At 47.8% G+C, this 26549-nt stretch overlaps 1 protein-coding gene and 1 long non-coding RNA gene across 2 annotated transcripts in view; one reads left to right on the plus strand and one right to left on the minus strand.

The window, feature by feature from the left end:
- Positions 1-25992, plus strand: TGM5 (transglutaminase 5). Its single transcript, XM_006201709.4, has 13 exons — positions 1-186; positions 5894-6073; positions 6217-6462; positions 8990-9108; positions 11690-11818; positions 12419-12596; positions 21173-21311; positions 21935-22038; positions 22142-22381; positions 23075-23437; positions 23887-24047; positions 25242-25375; positions 25502-25992. The coding sequence occupies exons 1-13, from the start codon at positions 177-179 to the stop codon at positions 25653-25655; spliced, it is 2157 nt and encodes a 718-aa protein (XP_006201771.1). The 5' UTR covers positions 1-176; the 3' UTR covers positions 25656-25992.
- LOC140696813 (uncharacterized) overlaps positions 1-26549 on the minus strand; it is a 45893-nt gene that overhangs the window by 6170 nt on the left and 13174 nt on the right. The gene's annotated exons all lie outside the window — the stretch shown is intronic.

Below are 26549 nucleotides of genomic sequence, written 5' to 3' on the forward strand. Positions count from 1 at the left end.
AAACCAGTTGTGATCTGCCCAGTAGGCAGGCGGCAGCACAGCCGCCACCCTGCCTTCGGTGTCTCCTGAAGTCCTGGGGATGGAAGGGGAAGCAGACACTCCAGCACCAGTTTCCTGAAGCTGCAGGCCGTCCAGCTGTTCTGTGCGGAGCAGCCCGGGAACCAGAGGTCACCACCATGGCACAAGGTAGGCAAGGCCGACAGGGCTGCTGGAGCTTGGGGCCAAGGAAGGCAGAGAGACTGTAGGAAACCAAAGGGCGGGTGAATTCAGAGGAAGGAAGGAGGAAATAAAGAACAGAGGCAGAAAGAGTCAAAATCCCAGAAACAGAAGGATTCGTTGGTATCTTGAGAGCCAGGAGATGAGGTGGAGGCTGGCAGGTTAACCTGGCTAAAGAGCCAAGTGCCAAACCACAGGCCCGAGGGACCAGGCAGGGTCAGGAACTGGGGGGTCAGGGTTCCTGTCCTCTCTGCCACAGCTGACCCTTTGACACTGAACAAGTCACTTGTCTCGTTCCCAGCCCCCATGCATGACCAATGAGGAGGCTTGGACCAGAACATCTTGAAGTTGTCCTCCAGTTCTGGAATTCTCTGACTCTCCTTTTTTCTTCCCCAACTTCAGAAGGTCTGTTCCTCATCTTAGCCCACCTTCCCACCACTACCCTTCTCTCTCTATCAACTCCCTCTCTCTAGAGAGACCTGCTGTGAAGTTTACATGGTTAGTCAAAACCATTTATAAGAATGAGCTAAAAGCTCTACAAATGTAACAGCTTCATCTTCATTTACTGTTTATGTTAAAATTTTTATTTTGAAATTTTTATGAATTTTTTTACACAAGAAATACAATGAATATATGGTTGGAGTAAAAGAAAGCAATAATTACAGAAAAACTTATAGTCCCCTGACTGCCACCCCAACCCCAGCCTCAGCTCGGAGAAACCACTGTTACCAGTCTTTTGTCTACACATTTATATTCATATATATGTTGAGTGCAATGTATATGATTAGCTTGTGTGGCTTCTTTTTCTCTCTTTTTTTGCATATCTATTGTATCATCACATTGTACTTATTTTTCTGCATCTTGATTTTTTTTACCCACTCAGCAGTGTGTCTTGTAGCTCTATCCATGCCCCCAAGTACCTATAGACTTACGTCAATATTTCCCACTTTGCATAGTACTCTGCAGTATGGGTGTAGGGAATTTATTGATGGGTATTAAAGTTGTTCCCATTTTTCAGTTACACAGGCAATGTTGCAGTGCACATTCTTATCTCTGCCTCTTCGTGCTCCTGTGGGAGTGTCTCTCCAGGATAGAGCCTGAGATCAATTACTTTAAAAGTTCTTCTTACAATTTCCTTTCTACCTCTCTGATCATTGCACTCCATTCTTCTCTCACATCAAGGAAAACAAATATGCCCAATATTGAATGTACCTCCTATTTGAATATCTGATGTTTTAGGGGCTGAAGAATAATCCCTGCATTATAGGCTGAGTTTAACTTGACCCACAATGTACCCAGAGGAAGAGATTTGGCCCCAGTGCTTTTGCCATCAGGCAGATGCTGCCATACCTGTTGAGTAGGTTGGGTCATGTGTCCAACCTGAATCAGGGCTGGTAAGCAATCTCTGTCTAGTTAGTCACTCTCCAGGAGTGAGCTTCTTTTTCCTGGGAGGAAAAAGTCAGGTGCTTTCCCAGCTGGCAGTGGGTCAGATGTCCTTCCTGAATACGAGCGGAGGCCAGCAGTGGGCGGCAGCAGTCAGGTGATGGAAAGAGCACAGGGCTTGGGCCAGTTACCCTATGTTCAACCTCAACCAAGACATTTAATCCACCTGCACCTTGGTTTTCTTCTCTCCAAGTGTGGATGACATGATGTTTCATCCCCCCATTGTTGTGGTGAGTAATCGTTGACGTAACCGTTCTACAGTTCCCAGGACAGTGCCCAGCACACAGTAGACAGGCCCTCAATAAGGTATTGGTTGAGTCTGAAATCTGAAATCAGTACAGGGTGATTATAGAAAAAACAGAGAACTCTAGCCAACTTAGCAAACATTTGGAGGACCTACAATGTGGTGATCATTATGCTAATATTTCTTTTATAATAACAGTAACAAAACAATAACTACTTTATGAGAAAAGTATGTGTTAACAATAATCAAAAGAACTTAAAGAAGTTTTTAAAAAGTTTAATATTTATTAAGGCATTTTTGGTATAGTTGATTTGGTTCATATTTGTTTATAATAGCTTTATTGAGGTATAATTCATATACTATAAAGCTCACCTTTTTAAAGTGTACAATTCAGTGAGGTTTTTTTCAATAGTAAATTCACATTTTGCAGGCACTATCACTAACTAGTTCCAAAACACTTTCATCACTTCAAAAAGAAACCCCATACCCGTTATCAGTCATGCCCTATTCTCCCCTACCCCCAGCCCCTAGCAAATGCTAATCTACTTCTGTTTCTGTGGAATAGTCTATTCCGCATATGTCACATAAACTGAATCATACAATATGTGGCCTGTTGTGTCTGGCTTCTTTCACTCAGCATAACATTCTCAAATTTCATCCATGTTATGGTATTTTCAGCATTCCTTTTTTTATGGCTGAATAACGTTGCTTTCTGTGACTATACCATATTCTATTCATCCATTAAGCAGTTGATGGATATTTGGATTGTTTCCACTTTTTGGCTATTATCAACATTCACATACAGATTTTGTGTGAACATACATTTTTAATTTCGGGGGTATACGCCTAGGAATTACTGGGTCATATAGTAACACTATGTTCAACACCTTGAGGACTGTTTTCCAAAGAGGCAGCACCATTTTATAATCCCACAAGCAACGGATACGTGGTCCAATTTCTCCACATCCCCATCAACATTTGTTATGGTCTGTCTTTCTTATAATAGCCATGCCAGTGGATGTGAAGTGGTATTACACTTGAATTTCCCTAATAATCAAGTATGTGGGGCATCTTTCATGTGCTTATTGACTTTCAGTGTATCTTCTTTGGAGCAATACTTATTCAGATCAGTTGCCCCATTTTTTCATTGGATTTACTTGTTTTTTTATTGTTGAGTTATGCAAATTCTTTGTGTATTCCTGATATAAGTACCTTACGTATATGATTTACAAATATTTTCTCCCCTTCTGTGGATTGTCTTTTCACTTTATTTATTGCATTTTTGAAGCAAAAGTTGTTAATTTTGAAGTCCAACTTAGCTGTTTCTTTTTTTCTTCCATTGCTGTGCTTCTGTTGGCATATCTAAGAAACCATTGCCTGGTCCAAGATCAAGAAGATTTACTTCTATGTTTTCTTCTAAAAATTTTATAGTTTTAGCTCTTATGTTTTGATCTTTGATGGATTTTGAGTTGGTTATCGTGCATAGTGTGAAGGAGAGAGTCCAACTTCATTATTTTGCATATGGCTATTCAGCTATCCCAGTATCATTTGTTGAAGAGTATTTCTCCCCTATTGAATTTTCTTGGCATTCCTGTCACAGATAACTGACTATAAATGTGAGCATTTATTTCTAGACTCTCAGTTCTATTCCATTCACCTATATGTCTGTCCCTGTGCCAGTACCACATTGCCTTGATTACTGTCACTTTGTAGTAAATTTTGAAATTGGAAAGTGTGGGGCCTCTAATTTGTTTTTCTTTTTATAAATTATTTGGCTATTTTGGATCCATTCTATTTTCATATGGATATTAGGATCCAATTGTTGATTTATGCAAAATGCAGCTGAAATTTTGATATGAATTGTATCGAATCTGTGGATCGGTTTGTCCTTGAAATGATATTAGGTCTTCTAATTCATGAACATGGAAAGTCTTTCCATTTATTTAGATCTTCTTTAATTTCTTCCAGTGATGCTTTGCGTGTGGCTTGTTTGTTTTTTGTGGAGCAAGTTTTGTACTTCTTTTGTTAAATATAAATATTTTGTCAAATATTTTATTCTTTTTGATGTTATTGTAAATGGAATTGTTTTCTTAATTTTATTTTCAGATTATTCATTGCAAGTTAATTATATAATTAATTTTTGAATCTTTATATTGAATTCTACACTCTTGCTAAATTTGTTTATTAGTTCTAAGTTTGTGTGTGAATTCATTAGGTTTTGCTATACTCAAGATCATGCCATATGTAAATAGAGACAATTTTACTTCATCTTTCTAATGTTTACTGCTAGAACCTCCAGTACAATGTTGAGCATATGGGGAGAGAGTGGGTGTATTGTTCCTGATCTTAGGGGGAAAGCATCTAGTCTTTCACTATTAAATATGGTCCTAGCTGTGGGTTTTTCATAGAAACTTTTTACCAGGTTGAGGAAGTTTCTTTTAATTCATAGAACTAATTTCTTTGTTGAGTATTTTTATTACGAAAGGGTGTTAGATTTTGTCAAATGCTTTAGTTCACATTTCTTAAAATCTAGATACAGCTGAAACAAAATAGCTAGGTCTCTTTCCTCATTGGCTTACAGCTAGTGGGGGAAGACAGACAAATAAAAAAATAACTACCAGAAGATCTGAACATCTCATGCTGACCCTGAAACTAGTAGGCTCTCAGTTAGTTTGTTGATGTAAATGAGCAAATGTTCTTGATATTAACTTGTCAATTGAGCAGTTAAGTTTCCCCATGAGTGGTGTGGTTAAGTGCTGGAGATCAGTGGGAGGTGAGAAGGAGGAAGGTCGTGACTAGGTCGTGGAGGACAGGTGGACTTTGGTTAGATAGTGAGGGAGTGTTCTGAGTTGCGGCTCTAGTGGGATCAAAATACCTGGACAGGTAGGGCTACCATTTGCTTGGGGACAGATTGGCTGGAGGAGAACGCCTATGCTGGGAGTGGTGAGAGGTGAGAATGTAAGTGTAAGTTCCGGCCAGATGTGGAGCGTCATAAGTGTCAGGTTAAGGAGTGTGCCTTTTGTATGGTGGGCTATGGGGTATCTCAGGACTTTGAAAGCAAAAGGATGGTATGATCACACTGTCTTGAGGGAAGATAATCTGGTGATGTGCTAAGGGGTGGGTAATGTGGAGAGACAGGAAGCAGGAGATCTGATGAAGGCTGTTACAGTCACTAGGAGGGAGGTGAGGAGGTCAGAAATGTACTAGTGTGGACACGGACAGATGGACAACACAGATATTTTAAGGGAAGGAGTGCAGGGACTTATGACACATGAATGGATATAGATTGAGAAAAAGATGGGTGTGCCAATTGTGATTTAAAGGTTGTAAGTCTAGGTGCATGGGGACCAGGGTAGAACCATGGTCAAACACGGAGAAGTCAGAAATGGAGCCCTTCTGGGGGAGGCACACTTGGAGAACAAAGAGATCGGTCTATGTTTTAGTGAAAGCTGCAGGGGGCTGGGAGTGGGCCTTTCTGTGACTGTCCTCGGCATCCCAGCTCCCAGAGGACTGGACACATAGCATTAGTGGCAGTCAGAGAGCCAGCAAATTCCTTAAAGCATAGTAGCTCACCCGGGGAATTGCTCCTAGATCTGGAGGCTGGTACAGGGACCAGTGGAACAGTTAAGCCCAAGAAAGAGGATGCTGGGGTGAAGCTGGAGACATGCTAGGCTGAAAGGAGTAATTGAACTTGGCCAGGCCTACAAAAGGAGTCAAACAGAGGCAGAAAACCATGCACCTCCAGAAGGGGATAAAGGGTCAGAGAAGCCAAGAAGGAAGGGAGGAAGGAAATAAGAGAGAGGCCCTTGCATGCGTGGAGCCTCATTCAGTCCTCATACCAGCCCTGTAAGGCTGAGATCACGGATTCTATTTCACCGGCTTGGAGACTGAGGCTCAGAGAGGCTAAGTTTCATTCCCACGTTTGTACAACTAGTAAGTAGTAGACAGGATTGGACCAGACCCCACAACCCTGCCCTTCTGTCTTCCCAGGGCTGGAGGTGGCCCTCATAGACCTGCAGAGCTCCTGGAACAACGTGCGGCACCACACGGAGGAGATCAGCTCCAACCGCCTGCTCCTCCGCCGGGGCCAGAGCTTCAACATCACCCTGTACTTCAGGAACCGGGCCTTCCAGCCGGGCCTGGATGACATCATCTTTGTGGCTGAGACTGGTGAGGAGCCTGGCTGGCTCGCAGGGGCCGTGTGTGTGTGTGTGTGTGTGTGTGTGTGTCTGTGTGTGTGTGTGTGTGTGGTGGGAGGATTCTCGGGGGCTGGGAGGTTACCACAGAGGGCCTCAGCTCTGCTTTCATTTCAGGACCACTGCCAGACCTGGCCAAGGGGACTCGGGCCGTGTTCAGCCTGGCAGGTCACAGCGGCCCCAGCCCCTGGATCGCCTCACTGGAGACCCTCGGGGCCACCTCCCTGGAAGTGAGCCTGTGCGCCCCTCCCACAGCGGCCGTGGGTCGGTACCTCTTGAAGGTTCACATCAAATCCCTACAGGGGCCTGTCACAGCCTATCAGCTCGGAGAGTTCATCCTACTCTTCAACCCCTGGTGCCCAGGTGAGGTGGGATGCCCGTGTCAGGGGACCCCAGCTCTGCCCCTTTGTCAGTGCTGTGAAGAGCCAGGCTCCAGGATCTCCAGACCCCTGCTCCCTGGCCACCCACAAATCTTCCCAATTCCATGCACTCAGCACTTCCCAACAAGCAGGGCAGAGAAACCTCACTATGTATGTACTTATTTAGAATTTTAAAATGATGAACCAAGTCATCTTTACTTAAAAAGAAAACTATTACAATTAAGTGTGGTCACTGTTAGAACATCCACCGTTAGCATCCTTTTTAAGTTAACTTGAGTTTTTTCATTATAAGAGTAATAAGTGCATCGCATTGAATATTTGTGGACTGAAGGGTAAAGCCAAAAAAAAGAAAGAAAAGTATAAGGTGAAAAGTAAAACCTTATTCCAATCTCCAAGTTCCATCCTCCGGAGGAAATCCTGTTAACATGTTCTTGTGCGGCCTTGCAAAGATGTTTTATGCTTAATCAAATATGAATTTATGCATACGTGCATGCACGTGTGATTATACAATACATAAGACAAAGGGAATTATTTAATACATAGCATGCTCTAACTTGAATTTCTCATCTAACAATTCAACTTTGGACATATTTTCCTATCCATACATTCTTCTTAACAGCTACAATTACTCCAGATGCACTAGTTCCCTATTTACAGGCATGTTGGCTGTTTCCAGTTTTTGTCTCAGACAAACAAAGCTACAAGAGAGTATCCTGGCACCACCTGTCCCACAGTCCCAGTCGTCTAAATCTTCCTGGGGACAGGGGTGTTCTATAGATATGCAGACACAATGTGGGCAGAAGGAGGGACAGACAAGCCAGGATAGGAGAGCGCGAAGACGGGCAGGGAGGATTGAGGGTAGCGAATGCCTCTGCTGGGCTTTCAGGCAGAAGCCAGACTTTACAAAGTCTCACTTCTGACTTAGAGGACATCCCCTCCCTTCCTCCCTCTCCTTTCTCCCTTCTCCCCTAACCTTGTCCCCAGGGGGTCTGCTGGGTCCTGCCAGAACCCAGACCCTTGCATCTCTTGTCACCTCCCACTGCCCTGCCACAGAGCAGCTCAGAACGCTTACCTATCAGCCCAGGAGAAGAAGTGCTGGCACTGGACCAAGGTGGACATTCATCTGTCTGTCTGCCTCTCCCTGTCCTATCTCCCTCTTACACACACACACACACCTCTCCTGGCTTCCAAGGCTGGGAGTTTCAAACGTACTGAGGGCTCTCCTGAACTGTGGAGAGGAAAGTGGTATCTGTGGGGCCTTCTCTTTTGAGGCTTGCGCCCTACCCAGCTCCCCGGGAGACCCAACGTGGGGCTAGGAGTCAGCTGGGGCTGAGGTCAGGATCAGCAGCTGCCCCATCACCACGTCCAGGACGCTGGCTGGGGAGCCCCACCCTATCTTAGGCCATTGCTGGTCCCCACTATGAAGAGGGATGTACGTGGGCTCAACCATGAACCTGCAGTTCTCTGGTCCAAAACCTCGATAAAATGCATCTCAGCAAGGACTCGTCTTCCATCAGGGAGCCCTCAGGCTATGTCTGAGGCTGCCTCTGAGGAAAGGGGGAAGCCACCATCACCTCAGGGTCAGACAGGTTCCAGACAGTTCCAGAACCCCACAAAAAGGACATCTGTCCCCATGTCCTTTCGTTTGTTCATTCTTAACTTTAAAAAGAAAAAAATTATATCATAAAAGAGATGCACTTTCATTCCAGAAAATCTAGAGAATACCAATAGGCAAAAAGAAAAAAAATACTATGAATAGCTTTTAGAATAGAGTTCAAAATCCTCTGTCCATATACATATACGTTTTTAACAAAAGTCAATTCATGCTATCCACATTATGTAACCTATTTACACTCAAGAGAGCAAACATAGATTTCTGTGTATTCATACAGTTATGCACCCTGACATTAACAGCGTACAGAATTCAGTGGTAGAGATGACAATTTAGTCCCTAAGAACAGGGCATTTTGGTTGTTTCCAGCTTTTCAGTGTTATAAATAGCACTCAGATGAGCAGCTTAAGTATCTAAATCTTCGTGCACTTTCTAAACACTTTGCTCAGAATAAATTCCTACAGAAGGAATGGTGAGGTCAATGCCAACCCCTGGGTTCCGATTTGCTCATTTCCAACCAGGACTGGTTGAGTGTAGCAGAAAGAGCACAGAACAGGGAGTCACATGAGGGCTGTGTTCAAATTTCACTCTACTTATGTGTGGTATGGGCAAGTTACTGATCACTCTGAGCCTGTTTCTTTAACCTTGAAATGGGGCTAGGATGTAAATGTGCTTTGCAAACCAAGAAATTCCACCAAAGGTAAATTTTTCCTTTTCCATCTCTTGTTTATATTGAGTCTGTTGCTGGTGTTGATGGGTGGTGGTGGGTAGGCCTTGGTATCACCCAATTCTCTCCCCAGAGCTCAGTTTCCATGAGATTGGACCTTCTTGGGTTGGGACTAAAGCAGGTCGGGCAAGATGACTTTTCTGCTTTGTGTCCTCCCACTTTGATTCCCAGGGGATGCTGTCTACTTGGACAGTGAGCCTCAGAGGCAGGAGTATGTCGTGAATGATTACGGCTTCATCTACCAAGGGAACAAGAACTGGATCCGCCCCTGCCCCTGGAACTACGGACAGGTGAGTCTCAGCCCTGCTCCTGGCCCATGCAGGCCCCGGGCTTGTGGGGAGAGGGAAGCAGGAATGGCTGGGAGGGTGCCCTTCATGCAAGGTTCATGACAAAGTGGAGCAAACGGCACCAGGAAGATGTGAGACGTGACTCCAGGGAGCTGGGGGAGCAGCCGTAGAAAGCTGGAAGGTGCTCTTTGCGGATCATGTCTGACTCAGACAACAGGATTGAGGGGGAAGACGGCTGAAAGCACCCACCCAGAATCCCACTGAGTATGAGGGTGACGTTGAAGGGACAACAGTGACAATGGCCATGATACCTGGTCTTTGTTAACTTTGTTTCCAGTGGGCCCCCAGTTGCCACACTCACTTCAACCTCACAACCCCAGGTGACAGACCCTAGGACCAGTTCTGTCCCACTGAGGAAAACTTGTCCCCTGAACATCTCAGTCAGAAGCAGGGCTGATGAGCAGCAGTGTGTCTCCCTCCTCATTACTGCTGCCTCTCCAGTTGTTTGTTTTGATTATGTATCCTTCTCATTATTACAGTAATATATAACTGCTTTTAAAAAATTAGAGAGAAACATTAGAAAAATCAGTGTCTAGAACAGGAAGGTCGTTCCAAACACTGTCACCAGCAGGGTCTCTGTTCCTCTACATTTTGTTTTCTACACACATACTAAAACCTGTGATTTTATTTGTAAAAACAGCCTTGTATTAATTGCAATGCTCTGCAATTTCGGCCTTACTGACAGCCTGCCTCCCACTTAAGCTCAGCCAACAGCAGGTGCTCCAGGGAGCCCAGGGCCGGGCCAGGTAACAGGGTTCTCAAGGCTGAGCCCCAGCACCAGAGCACTGTGCAGGGGAGGGGCCGGCTCTGGCTGCCTGCTGGGAAGGGGTAAGGAGTTCTGGCTGGAAAACCCTCAGAGTGCTTGTGGAGCTTTTATCAGTTTGATACGGGTCCCTCTCCTGGACCTGCCCAGATAGAACTCCAACACACATGTGACCTCGGGCCCACCCTAGGCCCCCAGGGTGGCTATAGTCAAGATGAGACATGGCAGCCTCAACTGGCCCCAACTGACACCCCAACTCCTCACTCAGCAGGGGGAGATGGCGATCCTGGAGAGCCCCTGGACAGGGAGTGGCTGTCATCTGTGAGAAACAGAAGTGAGGGGTTGCTGCTTTCTGAGCCCTGGGTTCTCTCTCTCTCTCTCTCTCTCTCTCTCTTTCTCCTTTGGTGAACATGTATCGAATGCCTGCTCAGTGCTAGGCAGCGTGCTGGGTGCTAGAGGCATAAAAATGAATAAAACACTGTCTCTGAGCCCACAGCGTAGCAAGAACTCGCTCACATAAGCAGGTCACTTATCACGCAGCAGGAGAGGTAAAGATTGAGAACCAGGCACAGGGTGTTCTGGGAGCCTGGAGGAAGAGCACTTGGTTGGACATGGAGGTGTAGGGGAAGCCTCCTGGGAGAGGAACTTGAACTGAGTTAGCCAGGTGAGGGAAGGTGGGGAAACAATCCCGGGCAGAGGAAAGCAGGAACAAAGACACAAAGGTCAGAAATGACTGGGCCTGCTGCAGGGGTTAAGGAATCTGGTGTTGCTGGAGCAAACATGGTGAGTCAGGGGATACTGAGACATGAGGCTAGAGAGGTAGAAGAAGACCAGATTAAGGAGCGTCTTATGTGCCTTGTAGAGGAGGTTAGAGCTTTGATTCTATAGGCCTCAGCAGCCATTGAATATTTTAAAGCAGAAAAGTGAACTGATCAAACTGTGCCCTGGGGAAGATGGATCAGAGAAGACTCCTAATCCTGTTTATTGCCCAGTGTTCTGTGGGAATAAATGCCTTCATTTACTCTAATTCAACAAAGATGCAGAGTTTCTACTCCGTGGCAGGTCTGGGTGTAGAGTTAGAAGAGCTGGAGAAAGACAGATCGGACACTCAAGCTGGGAAGATGGACCTCGGCTACATCATTGTAACTGAGTCTGACAAGTAAGAGATGTAGCCAGGCCTATGGAGCTAACCAGGCTCTGGCTCAGGGAAGGCCTCAGAAGAAGTGGCATTCATGCCAAGCCTGAAGAACAAGGAGCCACCCTGCCCTGGGTGAAAATTTTCCATAACTCACATGCTATTAGTCAACCCAGAGCCTCACTGAATCACAGGCGCGAGGACAAGCTGATGCCATCACCTCGCTGCTAGTCACCAACAACGAGCCGGGTCAGCAGATAGGGGTGGAAGACGAGGCAACGTGGCTTTAGCAAGAACATTCCAGGGGCTCCAGGATTGGGGGATAAAGGGGAGGAGAAGGAGAAAAAGTTTTTTCAGCCAGTCAGACTCATTAGAAGAAACTCCAGGAATTTGATGGGCAGGACACACAAACTAGGCGAGTTGTGACCCCAGAGCTTTGCGAGCCTGTCTCTGCCCCAGAGGCAGGGCAGTCCACAGCTGTGCTGCTGGACACAGCCTCCTTCCAAATGGACTTGATTCTCCAGACACACTCCGTTGGAGAGCTGGGTGGGGTGGGTCAAGTATCTCTGTTCATATCCACGTATGCCAAGCCTGGGCGCCTTGTCTCCCTGTATCTCTCCTCGCAGTTTGAGGAGAACATCATAGACATCTGCCTGGAGCTGCTGGACAAGAGCTTGAACTTCCAGATCGACCCAGCCACAGACTGTGCTCTGCGGGGCAGCCCGGTCTACGTCAGCAGAGTGGTGTGTGCCATGGTGAGGTTGGGCCGGGCTCTGCCCACCCAGGGGGCATCCGGGGAGGGAGGCAGCTGTGCCCAGGAGCCCTACCCACTCACAGTTGCCCCTGCCCCAGGGGAATGAAGAGTTGAGAGGCAGGGGCCCTTGGCAAAGCCGTTTTGGATGAGACTGATGAAAGGTGTGAGTAACAGGTTTTTCTCAACTGAGCTCTGAAATAGTTGGGTGTGGGCCATCACCTCTATTAATTCTAAACTGGATGTTTGGGGGAAAACTGAGTGTAGTTCTGGTTCAGGAAATGGTTTTGTTTCTAAATTTCCTTTGCTCTGGAGTACTTTCAAAAGCTCTTGGAGCTAAGCTCTGACTTTGCAGGGATGGGAGATGGAGGGGTTAAGGGAGGGGGTAGAAACAGAGTAATAAATTAATCAACAGTGGTGCACAGATCAGAATAGCTGGCTTCCCACCCTCACTCCTTCCCCAGCAGGCCTGGAAGCTCCCAGGTAGAATGAGATCAAAGCTTCCTGTGTCCCAGGCCCATGGGCCTTGCAAGGCAGCCCCCACATCACATCTTGTTGAGGATGAGGCTGCTTTAATGCTTCTATATACATGGCTCCTGTGCAGATCAACAGCAACGATGACAACGGCGTGCTCAACGGGAACTGGGGTGAGAAATACTCGGACGGCATCAACCCCACGGAGTGGACGGGCAGCGTGGCCATCCTGAAGCAGTGGCACGCCACAGGCTGCCAGCCAGTGCGCTACGGGCAGTGCTGGGTCTTTGCCGCGGTCATGTGCACAGGTAGGGAGCGGAAAGGGCCCCGTGGAAAGACAGAAAGTGCCACGGCTCATGTCTCAGCCCTCTGAACCACTGTTGTCCCAGTATCACAGTTTCCACCAAGGGACATTTGCAGGGAGGCAAAATGTCTCTTCACTGACCTCAGACTCCACGTATCTGGGCTTACCTCAGCAGATGGTTCTGAGGTGGAAATCACACACTTCTCAGAACCCGGAGCCCTTCCCTCCTTTTGACCTTGGACAACCTAACTGAAAACTGCTAACAGCCTGGCTGGGAATTGTCCAGGTCCGAGACAGGAATGAGGTGAGAGGCCAAGTAATTAGAAAACTTAACAAACTGACTAGTGCCCTTTCTGAGCACAGAGAATGGGCTTGATGAAGACGTATATGGGGGAAGGAGATGCGGGTCGGAGCACGGGTACAGGCCGTGGGGCCAGAGCAAGATGGTGACCCAAGTACAGTGACCTTGAATCTGGAGTTGTCACACATCCAGCGGGGCCTGGAGTCCTGACCCAGCCCAGGGAGCCAGGGTATGGGGGAACATGAGAGATCAGCTTTTCAGAGAGGAAGTGCATGCTGCATGAGTAGAAGAAAAGCCTCGAAACATGCATTGGGAAAGGAGGCAAACGGAAGTTGGTTTGCAGGTGGCAGGAGGAGCCAGCAGAAGGAAGGGAGGTGAGTCTTGAGGGAGGGAACACCCGGAAATGAGTTACACACTGGAGGCAGCAAGAGGAGGCTATCTGCCTCACCCAGGGCCAAACTTGCCCCTGGCCCTCACCCCCTGCCTGGGCCTAGACCAGCTCTCAGCCTCCTGGCACACATATCTGTGTACCTGACTTGGGTCACAATCAGGAAGGTATTGCTCTTGTTGGCTGGGGAGAGACCAAGCGTAGCTTTCGCTCACAGGGCTCCGTAGTCCAACCCAGGGAAGGCAGACCTGCCCACAGCTTGGTGCTGATGGCAGGCTCAGGCCCTCGGTGAAGAAACTCCCTGTATGACAAAGGCTGGTGCGGTCTGTGTGTATGCTGTGCTGCACCCGTCTCCGGGCTCTTGGAGGAAGCCTCCAGAGCCCCAGGCTGTCAAGCAGCAGGTGCCAGCCCTCTGTGCCAGGACACCAGGAGGTTTCTGTCAACACCCACAGAGGATGACTTCATGTGGGCTGACGAGGGGAAGTCCTGAGCTGCTCCTCCTCTGAGGCTGCAAAGCCTCATCTGGAGTTGGATGCTTCGATTGCCCCGGGGTAAGAAACCAGGAATTTGCCAGCTTTGATACCCAGAGTCGCAGACATTTGGGTGAATGTCATCCAGGGAGCAGGCACAAAACTGAAGGCAGAGAGTGGATCGATCTTGCATATGCCTGAGAGGGAGCCTTCCTGGGCATGGAAAAGCCTAGGGTCTAATGGGCCAGGTGTGTGTGCACAGAGGGAGAGGGCCAGGGGTTCGGGTGTGGTTGTCTGGCACTGGGTGATGAAGGAGATGGAGCCAGTGAATGGAGATTATGCTATGAGAGCAGATCAATTAAAATCTTTATGAGAATCATGGCCTTTAGTGACCTAGGAAGCAAAGGGTTGGGCAAAGTGGGTCAAACGTGGCCTGGCCCACCTGTAGCTCAATCAACACAAGCCTTCCCCATCAGGGCCACCATGCTGTATGTTAATAAATATGTCTATCAGTTTGAAAAACTCATTCATTCATCCAATACTTATTGAGTCCTTATCCTATGCTAGGTATAATGCTTCTAATAATCTTGGATACAAAGATAGGTAAGACCCAGACTCACTCCTCCACTAAAAGCCAAGGATTTAATCAAATTCTTTAACCCAGTACAGTTGCAAAAGCACATTTAAAAAAAATTGTTATCATTTAACAACCACAATAGCTGACGTTTACTGGGGACTTCCTTGATGCCAGGCACTGTGCTAAAACTGTGACAGCCTAGAATCATGGTGAAGCATGTGGACTCTGGAGGTAGACTGATTGGGTTCGAATACCAGCGCTAACTGGCTGAGTAGCCTTAGGCGAGTCATTTAACTCGTGCCTCAGTTTCCTTAGACGTATGATGGGGAAATTAATAGTACTATGTCTCAGGTTTATTGAATGCACACAGAGAGCTCTTAGAATAATGCCTGGCTACAGTGAGCGCTCAGTAAGTTCTAACTAGGGTCACCTTGTTTGATGCCCTCAAATGGCCTTATGAGGTAGGGTCTATCATCATTTCCATTTTGCAGATGAGGACATTGAGTGGCAGAGCCAGTCTCACGTCCAGCTGTGGCATGCTCTGACCACTGGACCACACTGCTGCATGAATGTTGCTAGCAGCTACCATTTATCCAGTTTCCCCTGTGCCTCAGGCACGTGCTGTGCATTTCCCAGTCCTCTTAACCACCTGTGAAGTAGGTATCATTACTGTTATTTTACAGATAAGAAAACTGAGGCTTAAGGTGACCATGTGACTCCTGTCTGAATCAGCCGTTCATTCTCCCCTCTGCAGCTCTGCCTCCCAGTATTGCTTTTTAAAAATAATGTCAGCATATTGAGTTCAACTTCCTAAAGAAAAATCACAACAAGGAGACTTTGCATGCATCAAAGATACGATTAAAATTTTTTGGACAGCTCTTTCCTTGACATTAAGTTAGTTGGCTAGTACTTTGGGAATTTCAGAGAAATCCCTGACCTACGTTTCCAGTGCTCAGGGCTGGTGGCCCCATAGCTCTCTTGGTCATCAGGCTTTTCCCGTTCTGGCTACCCATTCCTTGAGACAAGGTCAGGCCCTCAGCCCTTGGCTGAGGTCTGTGGAGTAGCCTGGATGCTTTGCTCTGTAACAAGGGAGCAGAAGGGACAGTGGTGACCTGCCACCTGAAAATTTTCCCCAAAGCCAGGAGTCTAAAAGCTGCCTATTGTATGATTCCATATATGTGAAATGCCCAGAATAGGCAAATTTATAGAGACAGAAGGTGGATTAGTGGTTGCCTGCGGCTTAGGGGAGGGGAGAATGGGAGATGACTGTCAGTGGGCAGGGAGTGTCTTTCTGAGGTGATGAGATGTTCTGGGATCAGACAGTGTGGACTGTTACACAACCTGGGAATATACTACACACCCCTGAATAGTACACTTCAAAAGGGTGAATTCTGTGGTATGTGAATTACAACTCAATAAAGTCGTTTGAAAAAGAAAAGCCGGGCATCCTAGGAATGTGCCTGGTCTGTCCCTGCCCACGACTGCATGGGGTAGGGTTGGGGCAGCTGCGACTTGGGCTGGGAGGCAGGAGACTCTGAGCAGGCCCGTGGCCTCACCCCTTCCTCTGGAAAGCAGGGCCCTGGGCCCTGAGCCCCAGGGCAGGGGTGGCGTGAAACAGCCTGGGAGATGAGCTGTGTGCTCAGGCCTGGGGTCTCCTCTCTCCACTAAACTACCCCACATGCACGGCTTTTATAGAGTGGATCCCCACTTAGGAATTGGCTCACATGTAGAGTCCTCTGCATAAAACTGTTTTGAACACCCTGGGCTAGACGTCATCTAAGATTTCCTCTTACTTAGTCGTGTAGTGGCTTCTATAAAGTGTGTCTCATTACCTTCAACACAGTGGCTCTCATCCTTACCGTTTTCACTGAGCCCTCCCTTCTTAAAGACGGAGCCTCAGCCAAGGCCCCAGAGCATTATTTTGCCTCAGTCTTTGGCTTAAACACAAATCTACTGCTATTCTTCATTGATTTATGAGACATCAATTATCGTATGGGATATTCGATATCCCAGGGTGGTGGGTTAATATGTGGCAAGCACTTGGAAAAATGCCTGGCACCTGCTTAGATTTGCATGAGTGTTAGCTATTATAATCAGTCTGATACTGTTTTAATTTCTGGCTCTTGGGCTCCAGAGGTCGGGCTGGGTCTTGTTCAAAAAGTGTTTCTAACCATCCCCCAAACTTCAGCTCCTCGTCCTCTCTACAACATTTTTTACTCTATTTCCCTTCTTTTTTCCTTGGAGTGTTTGGGGTTAAATTATATTCCTTACTTCGTGGCATTTATCATAATTAGTCTGTTTAGTCCCTCTTTTAAAACAGTTAATTATTTAATTAATTGATTTTCCCTCCTTTTATCTCATAACCCATTCCTATTCTCCCCTCAACGATAGGCAGACATTTTGATGCACTTAATATGGAGCATGGTGTTTGAATGTGTTTTCAGAAAAAGAGTATAGTTTTATTTTTGCACGGTATTTTTTTCCAGTATGTTTTTTGTATTGTATATGACATTTTTTAATCTCTAGAAGTTCCATTTGGGTCTTTTTTCTATCTTATATTTTTCTTATTATATTCATGTTTTCCTCTACCATCTCTTGAGTATATTGGTAATGTTTAAAATAGCTGTTTTAAGGTCCTCGTTAGCTAATTCCATCATATCTGTCATTTGTGGATCCGGTTCTGTAGGCATTTTTTTTTTCATTATGTGTCATATTTTCCTGCTTCTTTTATATGCCTGGTAATTTTTAAAAATAGACTTTATTTTTTTAAAGAACTTTTAGGTTTAATTTTTATTGGACACAAAAGAGAACTATTCAAATAGGACTTTGTGATGGCATATCTGAAAAATCAAGGTGATATAACCATCTTGGCTATAAGTGACAATTAGAGGCATGGGAGGAGGAGGAGGAAGTGATACTTTTACCATTTGGAAGCTTAATGCATCCAGGGAGAAATTAAAAGATGCTCAAAGTCATATTTAAATACAATTACTTTGACTCTATTAACTGGGACAATGACTATATTCTTCAGTGTGAGCCATGGAAGTGTGGCAGCAATGCTGATCAAATGAATATTGATAAATTGAACTTGAACTTTGCACTGATTTCTCTTATAAAATTGGAGCTATATTTCCACATGGGGGTACAGAGGAGGGAAGAACTGGTGAGAAGCCTTCACCACCGGTCCTGACTCCATGTTTTAATGCACCTTCAGGACAGTGTCCACCACTGATCAGAAGTGAAGCTGTGCTCCTCGAAGGCAGGATTGTCTGTTTTTTTTTAACTTTTATATATGTTTTTATTGACATACAGTCAGTTTAAAATGTTGTGTCAGTTTCTGGTGTACAGCATAATGCTTCAGTCATCCATGAACATACATATATTCGTTTTCATTCTTTTTCACCATTAGTTACTACAAGATACTGAATATAGTCCCCCTGTGCTATACAGCATGAACTGCTGTTTATCAGGGTTGTCTTTCATGTTTGTGTATGCATCCAAGCCACTGCCTGGTTCACCACAGGGGCTTGACACTTGTCATGGAGTGAGTACTGACTGGCTGAGTGAAGAGACACAGTAATTAAAGCCAGGAGTGTGGTGTAATAGACCTTAGGAACTCTGCAGTCCTTTCCTGACTCTGAGATCTTGTCCCGCTTTGTCCAAGCATCACTGTGTGATGCGCATGAGTGTGTGCACACACATGTGTACCCCACAGGGGTTTCTCCTTAATGAGGGACTCAGCTCCCACCAAATTATCAGTGAGTCACCTGAGCCTCACATCAAACTGGGTCACCAGGAATGATAGTCTGCAGAAGTGAGGTTAAAGAAAACTATCTTCAGCACAAATTTAATGAGCCTCTACTCTGGCCAGCACTGTGCTAGGAATGAAGAAGTGCAAGAAAAATATTTGATAGAAGCCCTACTCTACGGGGATCTGTAATCTGGCTGACAAGAAAGACAAATCTATGAGATCATAGACAGCTTCATTCAGTGATAAAAACGTGTGGCATTGGTGATGGGAGTTGAGAGCATGAGAAGGGAGATTGGTGTGGCATGGAGTTGTCACTGAGAACTTCACAGAGGAAGGCACACCGAGATTGAGGAAGTTGCCGTGGTGTGGCTTGTAGTTAAAGCCTGGGAGGCTTTGAGTTCAGAGAAAGGTGAGTTTAACTCCTGCCCTGGCTCTCCTCTTTCTGACATGTGACCTCAACCTCTCTAAACTTCAGGTTTTTCCTCTTTAGAGTTGGGATAATCACAGGGTTGTGGAGAGGATTAAGCGAGTAATGCCTGTGCAGTGTTTGGCACTGTGCCTGGCACCCACGATAATGAGATGTCATCAACTGGCAAGGGAGCTTGGGGAGACTGAGAGACAAGCTCGGCTGAGGATGTGGTGAGTGACAGCCAGGTCTCCATGTAGGCTCAAGATTCAAATTCAGGAGTTGTGGGCACAAGGTGAGAGATGAAGCCACAGATAGGATTAGCTCTTTGTTGGAGGACAGAGCAAGCAGGGCAGATGGGGCAAGACCCCAGGAAACATATGTGTGCACAACTTTGCAGATCTGAATGCTGTTAGCTCCCTTCGTGTGATGCTGAAGCTAAAACCTTCACCTCCCCACCATGTAAGGAACCACTCCTGTCCCTTGGTTGCCTCGCTGTGACAACTGTTGTCCCTCATCCCAGTCCTCTCACAAGCCATGATGAGGAAAGAGTGAGACTGGATGAGTGTAAATCCATCACCACTCAGAGCTTATGCTTTCCTGACAGTCAAGCTTGGTACCCACAGCACAGCCATTATGACAGTGCTGTGCGGAAGTCGGAAATTACCGGAATGGACCAAAGATTCACAAGACATTCATTCACCCATCCAGCAAATATGCACCACGTATCTGCAAAATAGGCCCGGCCCTGTATTATTAATGGCTATATAACAATAAAAATAGGTATCACATGATCCCGGCCCCCAGGGGGACAGGCTGACAAATCATGACAGGCCACGCGCCATGTCTAGTAGAGAGCTCAGACTGCCATGAGACCAGTGATCTGTGCTGGGGGGAAAGCGCCCATCCCACCATGTCCAGGAGTTGACGCCACCACTAACACTTCAAGTGGCTGTTCATGAATTGGTCAGTCAGTGAAGAATGAAGGCTTGCTCACTGCTCTCCCTGCCCACCCCTCCTTGGCATGTGCTCTGATTATCATAAGTGTCATCCACCCTCCCAACTGTCTTCTTAGTATAAATGCGCCCACGCAGTGCTCCTGAGTCACTCGCATGCTCTTGCCTCACTCTTGTCTCGTGTTCCTTCAGTGGCAGCTTTTCCCACCTTCACTCTCCTATCCCAGGTGGTCCTGTGTCACTTCCACCTACAATTCACTGTCAGCTCTGCTGGCTCCCGGCCCTCATTCCTTGGCCCAGAGCAGCCTGGCCGCTCCAGGGAAGCATGCGCTTCCCCTTTGGGCTTCTCTCCTCCCCTTCCTGGGCTGCATCCAGGGGTGTGTCCCCACCCTAGCCTGGAGAGACTTTGTGCCAAAGTATAAGAAGGAGCCTAAACTATCATCTATAAGCAATTAAATGTCTAGTATAAATAAGTATCTAAACTAAAAATTATGAACATTTTTCAAATGACAGTAGTATTTGCAAAGAACCCTTAGAAATATCTATTTTTTGACTTAGTCATTTTACCTCTTGGAATCTGTCCCAAGGGGGAAAAAATTAAAGTTGCTCTACAGAGATGTCCCTCATGGCATTATTTACAACGGGAAAAAGGAGAAACCAACCACATGTCAAAAACATAACCTCCACTAGAAATCTTGTTTTGGGCAAATATTTGATAATGTGGAAAAATGTGTGGGATGTATAATAAAGTGAAAACACTGGAATGCTGCAGTGTGCACCTGTGGGAGGTGGGCTGAAAAACGGGTAAGAGCTTAGCAGTGAAACCAGGATTTGAGGGATGGCTCTGCTGCTGCCTAGCTGTGTGGCTTTAGTCGAGGCAGCAAACGTTTCTCAGCCTCTGATTCTTCACCTATAAAATGGGGATGATAACAGCAACTTCTATGCAGGGTTGTCCTGAGCATAAGGTACGTGAAACACTCAGCACCAGGCATGGCTGGCAGATACTATTGTTATTTTTATCATTATTATTGAATTAGGTGGGCTGTCACCAGTGGACTTGAGGGGGCAGGGATTCCCCAGGGCACTGGTGGTGGGATGGGCTGGGGGATACTGCCATTCTTGAAAGAGTGCAGAATTGGGAGAAATATGGCAGAGAACAAAGAAGATAGATGGCAAAGGAAGGGATGCCCCTTCAGGAATAAAGACAACATTCTACTTTCAAGAACTTCTCCATTAGGTACAGACTTTTACTTTTCCAGGCTTTTGTTACAGGTCCCTTCCCTTCCTAGCTGGATCTGTGATGCTTTCCTTGATAAGCTTCCAAGACAATATACCCACAGAGAAAAGGGAATCCAAGATTCAGAACTCTTTGCCTAAAAATCTGATGTTCTCAGCCAAGAAGAAAAAATTCTAGTCATTTGGTTTGAAGATGGAGATGTACAGGCCAGGAGAGAAGTGAGGCATGCCTCTCCCATCCTGCTGGCTGGGGCCAGGGAACCCAAAACTGGCTAGACCCACTGTTGTCTGAGCAACCAGGAGCCTAACCTGGGCACAAAGCCCCTGGGAGAGGAGCTGGGGAAGGTGGGGAGGGAGGTTGGAAGTGTCACCAAGACAGTGCCCCAGACAGCTCCTGTCTGGTCCTGCAGGTGCCAAATGCATGACTTCCCTGAGCTGAGGGCCCTAAGTCCAGGAATCCACAGCCCACAGGAGATTTTTCTTCTCTTTCTACAGTGATGAGGTGCCTGGGGATCCCTACCCGCGTGATCACCAACTTTGACTCTGGCCACGACACAGACGGAAATCTGATCATAGATGAGTATTACGACAGCACAGGCAGGATTTTGGAGAATAAGAAGAAGGACACCGTCTGGTGAGAGACAACTTCTCTCTCTATGGCAAACCCTACGAGCAGGCAGCAGAGCAGGATGGTGCCCTCCAGTCTTCTGCCTTCCCACCCCCTCACCCCCATCTTCACCAGACCCGGGGCTTGGTATCCCCAACCCGAAGGCGGGGAGGCAGCGGAGCACGAAAACAAGGATTTTCTGAGTTGAGAATCGTCACATCACAAGAGCTCGCTTTCCTGGCTCCTTTGCCACCTCCTTCATTTAAAACTCAGCCTGTGGCTCTGGCCAAGGAGGGCCTGAAGTCGCTCCTCTGGACACAAGCCCGCGATGGCCTCTGTGAGTCCGCAGCACACACAGAAAAGGGCCACAAGGAACTTCATGCGAGAGAGTGAAAGATTTCTAACTTTTATTGGCTCTGGAAACCTTCTCTCTCTATTCTCAGAGGAGAGCTCTTTTCTGGGCAGGTTGAGGCTCATAGTTGGAGAGCCATCCTCTGTCACCCACAGGGGGCGTGAAGGCCTGCAGAGTGCTGTCTGTCTTTCTATCTAGCCGTCCATCCACTTATCCTGCCCTGCTTTAGAAAGAACACAAGTACGACAAACTCTCCCCAGGCTTCATCTGATGCCAACTCCTCTGGCTTCTCCCTCAGGAATTTCCACGTCTGGAATGAGTGCTGGATGGCCCGGAAGGACCTCCCTCCTGGATACGGAGGCTGGCAGGTGCTGGACGCCACGCCACAGGAGACCAGCAATGGTGAGGCTCCCCAGAGGACAGGCAGGGCCCTCATCACAGCAACAGCCCCCGCCCCGCCAGCCCTGCAGCCACAGCCCACCAAGGCCCCTCTGTTCCCCTGCAGGCCTCTACTGCTGCGGCCCTGCCTCCGTCAGGGCCATCAAAGAGGGAGAGGTGGATCTGAACTATGACACAGCCTTCACCTTTTCCATGGTGAATGCTGACTGCATGTCCTGGCTGGTCTTTGGAGGGAAGGAGGAGAAACTTCACCGGGACACCAATTCTGTTGGTAATTTTATCAGCACCAAGAGCATCCAGAGCGATGAGCGGGACGACATCACAGAGAACTATAAGTACGCAGAAGGTACGGCCAGACCAGGCCCCACAGAGTCCAAGTCCTGTGGGTGCCTCCTCCCTACCCCAGGGAACCTCCCTGACAGCTGGGGCAGCCCCCTAGGGGAGCAGGACCCAGACCCACTGTCTCCTTAGCCCTTCAGGTCTTTTGGGGGGCAGATTAGGGTTTTATTTATTCATTTATATGGAGGTGCTGGGGATTGAACATAGGACCTCGTGCATGCTAAGCACGCAGTCTACCACTGAGCTCTGCCCTCTCCCAACCTGTTGCCTTTAAGAGGCTTATTTCTCTGCATTTGTGGACCTTCACCTTTCCCTTGGGGAAGGCAGAACAGCGTCTAGTGGTCACGAGCACAGATTTTCAAGTCAGACGAATTTGGTTTCCACCTGGACTTGGCCCCATGCAAGCTGTGTGACTGGGGCAAGTGAGGTGACCTCTCTAAGCCCCATTTTCCTCATCTGTATGAGGAATAATAATAATGATCTCTCTCTCTCATGGTTGATACGAGGATGAAAGGTATAAGAACTCAGCAGAGCCTGACACTGGGACAGCACTTGTTGAGTGGCAGGGAGCATTTGTTATTGGAAATGAAGGTTTTCACACGTTTGCGGTACCAGTGGAGCCCTTGCTGAGGGTGTTCAGCCAAGTCTTACCCCCCAGGGCAGCCTGGCCCACAGCTGTTGCTGTGTTCTGCCCTCCCAGGTTCCCCCCAGGAGAGGGAGATGTTTCTGAAGGCTCTTCAGAAGCTGAAAGCTGGAAGGTCTCAAGGCTTCCTCGGAGCAGGCTTGCCACCTTCCCGGTCCATGCCACCCAGGGCCAGTCCTCGGAGCCTGGATACTCCTTCCCTTCGGCCCAGTGATGTTGTCCGGGTCTCCCTGAAGTTCCAGATGCTCGACCCACCCGACATGGGCCAGGACATAAGGTTTGTCCTGCTGGCCCTCAACATTTCAGCTCAGTTCAAGGACCTCAAAGTGAATCTGAGTGCCCAGTCTCTGCTGCATGATGGCAGCCCCCTGCCCCCATTCTGGCAGGACACAGCCTTCATCACACTCTCTCCTGAAGAAGGTACGGGATCTGGGTACGGGCATGTGGACAATCTGTGTACACAGAGTGCCTTATGAAAATGCCACTGGGGTCGAGGCAGCCAACAAGGGTTTGGGGGCAGACCCCTGTGACATTGGTCTTCCCAGCATTCCTTCCAACAGAGTCCTTCCTGTCCTTCCTTCCCTTTCCTCCTCCAGCACTTCCTTAACACCTCAAGTAATATAGCCTGGGTTAGTGGGGAAAGCTTGTCTTTGAAGTCATCCTGACCTTGGTTAGAGCCTCAGCGCACCATTTCCAAGCAGAATGACCTTGGGCAAGCCACTTCCCCTCTCAGTCTCTCCATCTGGAAACCCAGCACCTGCTTCACGGCACTTGTTGGCCCCCACCTCTCCATAGAAGGGTCCCCAGATCCATCCAGGCCCTGCTGATTTCTCCAGTGAGTCTCAACTCATCCTGTGTTCTCTCCCTAGCAAAGAGCCACCCCTGCAAAATCCCCTATTCCCAGTACAGCCAGTACCTGTCCACAGACAAGCTGATCCGCATCAGTGCCCTGGGCGAAGAGAAGAGCAGTCCTGAGAAGATCCTGGTGAACAAGATCATCACATTAGCCTATCCTGGCATCATGATTAATGTAGGCAAGAGCCCTGCACGGGGCCTGGGGCTCCGCAGGACGGCCTGGGAGGGGTGGAGCCCCCTGAGAGCAGCCCCTCCTCCTCCAGGAGAGGCGCCTCTTCTGGTGCCTCCAGATACCCCCTCAGCAGGAGCAGGAGGTTTATCTGAAAACACTGGGCGAGGTTTCCATGCTCTTGCACCATGGGAGGCCTTATGGGTGGACAGCGAGCAACTGTCACAGGGAGGTCAGGGAGACACCCCTCTGTTGTGCCTCCTCTTGCTGTTGGCTTTCCCCAGGGTCAGCGTGAGGGAACATGAGCTCAGATGGGAGGGTCCTGAGTGCAGGGAAGAGCACTGCCCGAACAAATGTCAACTCAGGTTTGATTTGCCGTTCCTTGGCTGAGCATCCTTCCAGCAGCCACTGGGCCTCTGCGTCTTGAGCTGTCACTGAGCAGATTAGACTAGGTGGCCTCCCAGGACCTCTCCTGCTCTGACACTGGGGGGGGGGGGCCTTCACAGGGCCCTCCCTTCCAGTGCTGTCTCCCCAAGGCGGAGCAGCCTCCTGGACCTGGGGTGCCCCCTGGTGGGGTGTGTCCAACAAGTCCAGCCCCTGGAGTCGGTCTTAGGGAGGGTTTCCAAAGTGCCTCCAGGTTTCCTGGGCTCCTTCCTTCTAAGCCCTGAATGATCCATTGCTCTGGACTCACACACTGGGGTGAAAAGAAATTGAACCAGTTACGATAAGAGGAAGGGAAGGGATGGAGTCAGATTTCGAAAAGAAGAAACAAACAAAAACTGCCAAAGAAGATTCTCCACTCAAATTATGCATGAGAATCCTTTGGGAGTGCCTGATTATTTCACCCTCAGATGAAATCCCTGGAGCAGAGGAAACGTTACTGGAGACTCCCGATTCATCAGACCTTTCCATAAGCTGGGTTGAGTAAAAATATTTTACACAAATATCCATACATGTGTAAGTGAAGTGAAGGTTTCACATAATAATATTTTGTATGATGTACAATGATATTCTATTTCCTTTTTTTAAGAATGTTCATGACAACCCATTAAGTTGTCCATAGCTGGAAAAACACAGGCCATGGAAGTCCAGCTCTTCAAGAAACAGATCTCGGGGACAGTGCCCTCCATGGATGTTTGGGGAACTGGGGAATGAGACTAATGCTCTGCTCCTTCCTCTCCTCTGGGCTTCCCTGTTCAGGTTTTAGGAGCAGCCATTGTGAACCAGCCGCTCTCCATACAGGTGATCTTTTCAAACCCGCTCTCAGAACAGGTGGCAGACTGTGTGCTGACTGTGGAAGGAAGCGGGCTCTTCAGGAAGCAGCAGAGAGTCCTGTGAGTGCTCAGCCTTCCCGCCTATCTGATCCTGGGGTAGTGAGCCCAGGGAAAGGGGAGGCCTGGCTGCCGAGTGGAAAAGGGCGGTGGGGTTAGTTTTCTGACAGTCCCCTTTCTCTACCACAGCATTGGAGTCCTCAAACCCCAACACAGAGCCAGCCTCACTCTGGAGACTGTCCCCTTCAAGAGTGGCCAAAGGCAGATCCAAGCGAATCTGAGGAGCAACAAGTTTAAAGACATCAAGGGTTACAGGAATGTCTATGTAGACTTTGGGTTATAAATTCTGGGACAATGAGCTGGACACATAGATTTTACACTTTGGGAAAGGAGCAAGTTCAAATGCAAGCTGTGCCATTCCCCACCCAGAGGAGATGCCAGCGATGGATAGTCCCGTGGGCTGTTTGCATGGCTCCCCAGGACTCTCTGTTCAGGGCCCAGGGATTCCATGGTGTCCCATCCAGAATTGTGACATTGGCCATGAAGTCCAGAATTGTGGACGTGGCCATGACTTACTGACCCCCAGATGTCAAGAAAGAAGACTGGCTGAGCAGCTCACTGTCACTTTGTCCTGCAATGGCTAACTCACTAGAACCAATAAACTTCCATCCTTGTTCTCATCTTTGTGCCCCTACAGTCATCACTTTCCCCTCAGCAGTTCCCTCCTGTGCCCTGAATGCTGGGAGTGTTCTACTGTTTCACTGCCTGACCCCATTAACTCATTCAGGAAATAGGAGTTCCTGGTATGTGTCAAGCAGTAAACAAAGCAAAGCCCCTGCCCGTCTGTGGAGCTTACATCCTGGGGGTGGGGCGGGGGAGACAGAAAACAAGCATGTCAACAAATAAGGAAGGTACTGACAGACGGTGATTGACTTAGGAAAACAAAAAACCTTGTAGATATTTCTACATACTCTGTCTTTGTGTCTTAGGAAAAAAAAAACAACCTGGGAGATGTCTCACTTTGCCTTCCTTTGAGTCCCCTCCTAAATCACATCTAAGAGGTCCCTCAGTCCAAAGAGTTCCAACCCCTTGACTGACAGTCCACCCATGCGTTGTGGTCCTGCATAGCCCTGGGATGTCCGGGGCTCTGTAGAGAAAGTCAGCGAATGACGTGGTGAGGTAGATTTTTGGTAGGGAATGAAGTACTCTCAGACTTTTCTATTGGTTGTACCTTGTG

Source organism: Vicugna pacos, chromosome 6 (assembly GCF_048564905.1).
Source record: "Vicugna pacos chromosome 6, VicPac4, whole genome shotgun sequence".
Classification (NCBI taxonomy): Eukaryota; Metazoa; Chordata; class Mammalia; order Artiodactyla; family Camelidae; genus Vicugna; species Vicugna pacos.